The 9277-nt window shown below is 42.2% G+C and overlaps 1 protein-coding gene across 2 annotated transcripts; it reads right to left on the bottom strand.

Annotated features, from left to right (window-relative positions):
* Positions 1–4487: 4487 nt before the first annotated feature.
* etsrp (ETS1-related protein) lies at positions 4488–9057 on the bottom strand. Of its 2 annotated transcripts, none has more exons than XM_085365982.1 (8): positions 8958–9057; positions 8574–8655; positions 7086–7214; positions 6924–6992; positions 6465–6614; positions 6135–6374; positions 5908–6026; positions 4488–5334 (listed from the first exon to the last, which is right to left on the bottom strand). In XM_085365982.1, the coding sequence occupies exons 1-8, from the start codon at positions 9012–9014 to the stop codon at positions 5056–5058; spliced, it is 1125 nt and encodes a 374-aa protein (XP_085222108.1). In that variant the 5' UTR covers positions 9015–9057; the 3' UTR covers positions 4488–5055. The 2 variants fall into 2 exon arrangements, with proteins under 2 accessions (XP_085222108.1, XP_085222109.1); XM_085365983.1 differs by having other exon boundaries at positions 7086–7181.
* Between the last annotated feature and the right edge of the window lie 220 nt (positions 9058–9277).

The following is a 9277-nucleotide window of genomic DNA, read 5'->3' as shown; positions in this document are numbered from 1 at the left end:
GATGAGTCATTGATGCACTCTTGGAGTAATTTTGGTCGGCTGGTCAGGTTCAGCACTGTCCTAAGTTTTCTCCATGTGTGGATAATTTCTCACTGTTGTTCACTGGAGTCCTGAAAGCCTTAGAAATGGCTTTGTGAACCTTTCAGACTGATAGATGTCAGTGCCTTTTTTTCCTCAGCTGTTTCTTTAAATCTTTTAGCTTACTTCACTTTGTCAGACAGCTTCTATTAAATGATTTCTTGATTGGTCTGGCAGTAATCAGGCCTGATTTAATATGATATGAGGGACAATTCGTTTTGCTTCAGGTAGGTTTTTCTTCATAAATCAAATCATTATTTAAAACTGCATTTTGTATTTAGTCTGGTTATCTTTATATAGTACTAACATTTTTAATGATCTGACGCATTAAAAATAGAAATCAAGAAGGGGAGCAGTTCTTTTCCACAGCACTGTATTAACTCTTGTTTTTGTTTTCTCATAATCAAATATTGAAGTCAGAGACCTCTGCTTGGTTTCACCCCTTTTGTGACACGGTAAGCCCCAAATGACAGCAGCGATCAGTTTAGGAAGTTTAAAAGTGAAAGTAAATAAATGAGACCCTTTTATTGTTGGTTAAAAATGTCTGCAGTATTGTTTCTGGTTCTGTTACCCATCGATCTCTGTAGTTAGTTTTTACCCTGTGATTAACTGTGATGACGCTTCTGTGTAAATCCAGATGTACAAATGACCACTAACTGAAACTTGGACATTGATCTCACCGAGTGTTTCCGCCTCGTTGCTACATCCAATCGCTTTCAGCAGGTCCACAGTCACCCCAAGAGCCCCCTCCTCGGTAAAGTGGGACACCAGCACGTCTGCGATCTGCAGGCGGCTTTTATTTTCCACCCTGTTGCGCTTGACGCGTGGCGCTTCCCTGCGGTCCAGAAGCTGGTGGCAGAACTTCTCAAAGTCTTCCTTTGATATGTCCTCCAGCGCGCTCACCAAAGCAAGCTTTATAGTTTTGTCTGACATTTCGTGGCCCAGAAAGTTCTTGTAGCTCTGTCTGAACTGCAAAATACGCTTTTGTCTCGAACTTTAAGGAAGATGACTTTAGAAGGCGCACCCGGAAAAAGACGCATTTACTGCGACTGGGAAATATGGGTGCTCTAAGAGCTATAAGCGGAACACACACAGCAGCAAACATCTGGAACACACTGTCTGTCTTACGATAACAGTGGGGTCATGTTCCAAGTACAGTAAGACTTGCTGTAGGGATCCACCAACAACGCCTGTGTGAGTAGATCTGTCGACTCATATTGTGCATTGGTTTGCAGTTTTCTTGGTATGTTTGATTTTATAAATCCTAACAACCACATGGTATAGCGCCGCTAGGGGGTTTCGTCCTATTATTGTAGCACGTCTGTGGAGGCTCTGAGTTATGGAGGATCACAAGAGCCATTATTCTCTCGCCTCTGTCAGTGCGCCCCAGGGTGGCTGTGGCTACAATGTAGCTGCCATCACCAGTGTGTGAATGGGTGGATGACTGGATGTGTAAAGTGCTTTGGGGTCCTTAGGGACTAGTAAAGCGCTATACAAATACAGGCCATTTACCATTATTTCGATGCGCGTGGCTCTTGTGGTCCTCCATACTCAGTCATCCAGGTCATCATAGTCTAAGGGCGATGGGGCGATCGTGGCTCAAGAGTTGGGAGTTCGCCTTGTAATCGGAAGGTTGCTGGTTCGAGCCCCGGCTTGGACAGTCTCGGTCGTTGTGTCCTTGGGCAAGACACTTCACCCGTTGCCTACTGGTGGTGGTCAGAGGGCTCGGTGGCGCCAGTGTCCGGCAGCCTCGCCTCTGTCAGTGCGCCCCAGGGTGGCTGTGGCTACATTGTAGCTGCCATCACCAGTGTGTGAATGGGTGGATGACAGGTTGTGTAAAGCGCTTTGGGGTCCTTAGGGACTAGAAAAGCGCTATACAAATACAGGCCATTTACAGGCCATTTAAGGAACCTGGAAAGAAAAGCGTCTGGACTCTGCCTTTCCAAGCTCCCTAGAATATTATTGTAGTTGTTGGAGAGTCTCCTAATGTGAGTGCCGCTGCAGCCTGCTGCTCTCCGTGCATCTGTTTAGAGCAGGGCAACTCCAGGTCTGTTGTTCTACACTGTTAAAAAAAAACATCTTAAAAAACAGTAATATTCCGGCAGCTGGGGCGCCAAAATACTACCGTAAAATAACAGAAAACAACTTCCTCATAAAAATATGGTTATTTCCAGCAATGACAATACAGTTTGTTGCGCTAATTTTACATGGGATCTTGCCTTTTCAAGTGATCTTAAACATTAAATTGGGAACATGTTAATGTGATTAAACAATGAAATTATCTATAAATAGGGGGGAAAAAAACAAATCCTAATAAAACAGTAATATTCCGGCAGCTGGGGCGCCAAAATACTACCTTAAAATATCAGAAAATAACTTTCTCATGAAAATACAGTTTTTTTTCAGTAATGAAAATCGAGTTTGTTGCGCTAATTTGACATGGGATACTGCCTTTTCCAAGTGCTTTTAGACATTAAATTAGGAACATTTTAACGTGATCAAACAATGAAATTACCTATAAACAAGGTCAATGATTGTGGTAATATGATATAATACGTAAATGTACAGAAATATACAGTTAATAGTTGGTGTAAATTATAATGGATTGCATCCCCTGGGATAGACTGACAGAGGCGAGGCTGCCATATCGCACCACCGGCCCCTCTGGCCATCACCAGTAGGCAGCAGGTGAAGAGTCTTGACCACGGACACAATACCGAGAGTGTCCGAGCCGGGGCTCGAACCGGCAATCTTCTGATCACAAGCGAACTGCCAATTCTTGAACCACGATCGCCCTAAACAGCAATGATAATAATACTTATGTGAAGTAACACAAGCTTATAGGAATCATGTTATATACTTTTCCATAGCATTACATTTGAATTCAACAGTTCAATCTTTCAAATAACGGACAGATATTTGTGAAATCACGATACATTTGTGAATGTATTTTAACAATCTAAATATGCATATGTACAAAAAATATATTTAAAAAAAACAAGTAAATTGTGTTTTTACTATATTTACAGTGATGTTATGTTATTTTACCTTTGACATGTAAAATCAGTCTACTTGTGTAAATTTAATGATATTCTAGAAAGACAGCAGGCTACAACGCTTTAAAATATACAGTAAGATACTTTGACATTACTATTTTTTGGAACAGTGTATTTAACTGACTGGCCTCCGAGTTGTCCGGCCAACATCCACACCACATGCCCGCTGAACCTGCTTGGTGTTCCTTCCTTGCCAGACCGCGGTTACAAAATGTATAACTTCATTTTATGTATTTAAGACAAAACAAACAAAAAAACCCAACAACATCAACTTGCCATAATGTCGTTGTACAATGAAAATAAAGAGCTGTTCTGTCCGCTTTTTCCTCAAACATGGACACGTGTTTTAGTATTTTGTGGGTGGAATATTTTCTAATCCATGTGTGGGGTGAAAATGTCCCATAATTACATGGGTCCTGTAAAATGAAAAATGTACAAGGTGTTATAAATGTCAGATTTGCATTCTTGATCAATAACAAGGGCATCAAATAATTATCTAATGCATTTTCCTTACAAACGTGGCGCCATTTAGGGGGACATAAAAAGGCTTTCCAATAGTATACGATTTATTGCCAAGTAGCAAATAAACAAATGACCACAAGACACATTTCCTTATGTTTTGTAAGTATGTAGTATGTTTACGTTGTTTTCCTGGGGGCTGAAACTTGACATGTTGTGTATATCCCGCTAATAGCCTGTATATGCCATACTGCACATTTTGGTATCAATTTGATACAAAGTAAATAAAGGGCAGTGTTGCTGATACCGATACTGTTGTCTTATAAAGGAATCTTGTGTAGAGGAGAGCTATGTGTCATGACTAATAGTTTACAATGAAGTATATGATATAGATGACAAAAGGAACCATTGTGGTGAAGTGATTCGATCTTTCTGTTAAGTTACGCCAGTGCAAAGCCAAACAAAGAGAAAAGAGCAGGATAGAACTCACGGAGCAAGTCATATAAGACGAAGGGGAGCAAGGAAGTGATGCATATGGCCAAATGAGTATAAAAGGGGGCTCTTAGGAACATTCAGGGTTCTCCCTCTAGTTCTGATCAAAGATCTGAACAGTTTGAAATTATTAGATTAGAAATCCGAATTAGCTCAAAGTAGATTAACTTGAAAAGTATAATTTAAGTGATTTGATTCTATTTGATTCTGATTTGATTTTGAAAATGAAAAAAAAAACATATATAAGATAAATCTTTCAAAATTGTTGAATTTTTAAAAAGTTCTCTTTTTTTAAATTAGTTGTAGACGCATGAATCCCTCTTTGTCCACCAGGGGGAGCTGCAGTATCATTAATTCCCCCAGCCTAATTTTATAAAAGAAGACTTTAATTCAACACGTTTATATACAGTTTATTTACATCAGACAACCATCACACGTCACTGAAACCTTCACAGCAAGTGCCTGAAAACCGCCAGTTTGTTATTCAGAGTATCAACAGAGGTAGACACGAGTTTTGTATTTAGAAAATAATAATAATAATAATATAAATGCACAAAACTCTACATAGGGTTCATATAAACACTATTTACAAATCCATTCTTTCTTTAGAAAACAAACAAACAAACAAACTATCAAACATAACAACCCCAGAGGAACAAAGTACAAGTAACCCGAGTGCTTAAAATACCCCTGGCTGGTGTCTGTGCTGCACTTAAAACAACCTGAGGTCAAGTAGCTCTTTTTATAGAAACATTTAAGAAAATATGATATGATGTCATTAAATATTGGCTGCACTATGGATCTATATACTTTTAATTATTATTCCCTGAAATGCAGCATCTGTAAACTGCCTACATCAAGTTCGTCCTCTTCCACGAGGCTTGAGGAAGCAGAGTTCACTTTGAAGGCTGAAGTACTCAAAACGTTCAGGTCTGTCAGCCAGCAGCACCGAGGCTCCTGGGGTCGGCCCCTACTGTGAAACCCACGTTTCACTGCTGTGATCAGAGGCTGTCGATACCCCAGAGCACTGCCAGGACTCTGTGTTTGTGGGTAAAACGTTCATACTGCTCAGGACCTCCTGTGCTGACTTCCCCAGCATGCCCTGCACGTCACAGACGAAGCGGTAGACGTAGCGCTTGCCCGCCGTCTTATGGATGATGTTTTTGTGGTAGTAGTAACGCAGGCCACGGCTCAGCTTCTCGTAGTTCATCTTTGGTTTGTTCTTGCACTGACCCCAGCGCTTCGCCACCTGTGGGATCACCAGCAAACACATGCTCAGAAAAATACAATAGAAATGAGTAATGTAATTAAGTAAATGTACTAAAAAAAAATCTGTTAAAGTTTATAATAAGTAAGATGATTTATTTAAGTGCTTCTAAAAACAGAAGAATCCAAGTGTTTATTCAAATGCATTACATGTTTGTGTAAAGCAGTAACATAAGCAGATTCTGTCTTCTATCATTTTATTCCCACATAAATGAATCCTCACACCTTTCAGTAAAGCTGTGCAATGCTCGTTTCTGCCCCCTGTTAATCTGGCTCTATAAGTACCAGGATGAGCAGCATCAGCACTGCAGGTAATATGAACAGGGGCCCCCATCCAGTCATTGCTCTGTTAAATGGTACAAAGTTTCAACACCAGCGGCTCCATTTTTAGGAAAACAAGTGATTCCCGGCCTGACTTTCTTAAATGTGATCAACGTTTCTCCCCAAAGTACAAAGACACACTCAAATGGAAAGTTTTGTGAAGCAGGTAAGAAATAACCTTTTATCGGTTCCATGTAGTGCTCAACAGTGGCTTTGTCTAAAACAGGATTCTTACCTCTGTGGGGTCAGACATCTTGAACTCCCATCCGTCTCCAGTCCAGGAGATGAAAGTGCGGCAGGCAGAGTCCAGCAGAAGCTCCAGTAAAAACTGCCACAGCTGGATTGGACCGGAACCTGAATGAAGAGTTTGTAGATAAATGAATGAGGTCAAAGTAAGTAGCTGGCGCTGTAATGTGTAATCCATGTGTCATTATACAAAGAGGAAAAGAAGCAAACTCTAACCTGGATAAGCCGACATTCCTGTCATCTGCCCCTCCCTGTCCAGCCTCTGTGGAGGGGTGTTTTTTCGTTTCACCACACGGGGGCAGTACTGCTCTGAGGACTGGAGGCCGGGGTTTGAGGGACATGAGGCCATAGATGGGTGTGATGGAGGGGCAGCTAAGTTGGGGGACTGATATTCAGACCAAAAAGACGAGGACTGTCTCTGTGCATCCGAGTCAAAGTAGCTCTGATCTGTTTCGCCTGCACCAAACAGAAGAATCACACACTGAACTACAAAGATCAGGTCACTGGAAAAGTGTTTGGTTTTAACCCACGAGTGAAATGTCTTACTTTGTACTGAGTTTGATCCCGCTCCTGTGAGGAAGGGGCTGTGGCTGCCTTCCACGGCAGGGCTGAACTGTCCGGTCTGGGGCACCAAGTTCTGGTATGTCTGAGGAGACTCCTGGTATCCAGTTTGTGACTGGTCCACTGCCAGTCCATCTGTGCACCAGGAGAGAGTTAGTCACAAACACAATTCCCTTAAAGTCAACTTTAAATGAGGTCAGTGTATGCACAAATAAGCCCTGTAAGCTCGGGCTTTAATCTGCTCTGGAAGCTCGGTTCCAGAAGATTTTTTTCTGCTCATGGTTCTGTGTGATGTCACAAAGAGGAGATACACACAAATATCTGTTTTTAAAAAGTAGCTACTCAAAAAGCAACTCTCTGGTGTTCTCGAATAAAACATATGAACACTATAGGTCTCCTTTAGAGTTATTTCACACGTAGCATCAGTGAACGTGAGACGCTCACCTTGTGGATACGAGGCCCACCAGTTGAACTCCTGGTATGTATCCAGGCTGAAGAGGGCAGCGTCACTCACTGAAGGTAAAAGAGCAAAAAATACAAGATAAGTCAAAAATATTTGACTTTAATAAGCAAGCAAAGTATACCAAAACACGTTTTTCTTTTTACCTTTGGTGCCATAAGGATGGGAAGCTTTTGGCGGCTCCGTGTAGCCGCTGTCTGCCGCGTACTGCTGCTGCTGCTGCTGTCCGGGCGCTTTACTGTCTAACAGAAAAGACAGGTCTTCACCAGGGTAGTCTGGAGGTTCAACATAATACAGACAGATGGAGTCAGTGAAGGATGGTGAAGACAGCAGGGAAGCACAGCTCTTTTTAAAGCACCAAGCCGATACAGGATTACCTGTTTAATCGTGCAAACCTTAAACTAATTCATTTTACAGCAGTTTTTTTGCAGCACAGGATGACACTGCTCTTTGTGTCTGGGGGGCATCTTATACATAATATATGTATAAGATTTGCTATAATGAGCAAACAATGAGGATAAACCTAATATTAGGCTACATAATTAAGATTACACTTTTTAATTTAGTAAAGGGTTGAAATACTTTTTTGTAACTTTGTAAAACAAAGTTTGTCTTGCTTACACAGCTGTACTTACAGCTGAGTAAGCAAGACCTATTTGCAAAACGCTTAATTCCTGATAGACTAAGGTGATCCGTGACTTTACTTTCTTTTGCAAATGTTTAAATTATGTTTGTTTTTAAGGTGGATTTTTTTTTCTTATGACTTAACAGATGTGATGACACTGTAAACTCTTTGGCACTGAAGGCACCACCAGCCCTCTGCTGCTTATAGCCTCATAAGGATAACTTTGATCCAGCAGTAAGAGCAAGTTAGCTGCATTATCTTTAAGCTGATTTTATGATTATATTAAGGCAAACAAATACAAAACATGAACTCAAAATCTGCTATGAATGTATAGTTTGCTGTAAATATGAAAGATTATGCTAAAATGCCGGTGTGGTGCTTTAAGAAGGAGGTTAATCAAAGCTCAGTTCTGCAGAAAAAGTCATGGAGAGAAGAATTGTGGGAGAAATCTATAAGTTAGACTTTGGAGTTGGGCTGAAATCGTGACGTGGGACATGAGAAAAAAGAAAAAAAAAAGGCCCCCCAGGTTTTTTCAGTTCTATGGATGGAGGCAGCTTGGAGGAAACAAGGCAGGGAGGGGGAGGAAACGCCAGCGGAGGGAGTGTGACAGAGTAGTGATGGAGGGATGGGGAGTGGGGGGCGAGGGCTCTAAATCTGTTGGAGGAGGAAGTCTGGAGGAAAGGATTAGGAAAGACAGAGAGGGGAGTGCAACACAGAGACCGTCTTTAACCTGACCACCCTGCGTCTCTCTGTCTTTGCAGATCTCAGCCCATTCAGACAATTTCACACACACATAATCACGGGCGTGTCAAGGACTCGCAGAGAAAGCTCTGACAGATGTGATGACACTGTCTGCGAACATGTTTCCTCTGTCCTTCAGCCGCTCGGCTTCAGAGGAAACAGATCGCACAAACATAAAAAAAACCTGTGTCTGAGAGTTTCAGCGCCGTGCACCAGGATCAGCAGGAAAGCCAGATGAAGCAACATCAGAGGGATCCACTAAACTCACCATAAGATGCAAAGTCGAAACCAGCTGGCACTTCCTGCGTCCTGAAGTCTTCTGTGTAGTATCCGCTCTGGCAAACCTCCATCTGCGGTCATATGATTACAACTTTTTGTCACCACTGGGAATGAATTCAAACTTACAAACGCAGTTTAGAATCACGCGAGTGGGGCTGTAACGTTTCCCACTGGTGTTTATCTCGATGAATAATTAGGGAATAAATACATTTTTAAAAAATCGGAAAAGCCAAGAATCCTGCAGTTTTCTGTCAGCTGACGTCCATCCGTGCAGCACAGTTCACGCTCTAAACTGCTCGTTGTGGATGAACGACACTTGCTGCTCATTTTGTGTCGCGTTAAAATATATTTGAGTTTAAATGACCGAGCTTACCTTTACTTTGGAGTCGGCGCTTCTGTCTCCTGCTTTGATCGAAGTGTCCCAGTACATGTGGCTCCTTCACAGCTTCTCCTTCAAACTTGTACCGGCTGCAGCAGCGTGGAGTGGTCACTCTGCGGTCGGCCGCGTCCCGTTATAAACTCAGCGAAAAGAAGTGGGCGGGGCGCGTGCCCGCGGTGAGTCGTGACCTGCTGCGGCACTGAGGTTTGTTTAACACCCCCCACCCCCGACCCCCTTTCCCGACCCCCTCAGCAACAAGTCAATCAAACTTTCATTCATAAAAGCGTCTCAGGTAACAGACACGCGAATGTAGC

This window comes from Diplotaxodon limnothrissa, linkage group LG11 (assembly GCF_057381915.1).
Source record: "Diplotaxodon limnothrissa isolate DT_005_m linkage group LG11, D_limnothrissa_male_GT1.1, whole genome shotgun sequence".
Taxonomy (NCBI): domain Eukaryota; kingdom Metazoa; phylum Chordata; class Actinopteri; order Cichliformes; family Cichlidae; genus Diplotaxodon; species Diplotaxodon limnothrissa.
Note: the sequence above shows the minus strand (reverse complement) of the source record. Positions and strands in the feature narration are given on the sequence as shown.

Coding starts and splice junctions, on each gene's coding strand:
- etsrp (XM_085365982.1), bottom strand. CDS start 9,014: ATGTACTGGGACACTTCGATCAAAGCAGGAGACAGAAGCGCCGACTCC. Junction 8,656..8,957: donor GCGCCGACTCCAAAGTAAAG/GTAAGCTCGGTC, acceptor ATATGACCGCAG/ATGGAGGTTTGCCAGAGCGG. Junction 6,615..6,923: donor GTGGGCCTCGTATCCACAAG/GTGAGCGTCTCA, acceptor CCTGGTGCACAG/ATGGACTGGCAGTGGACCAG.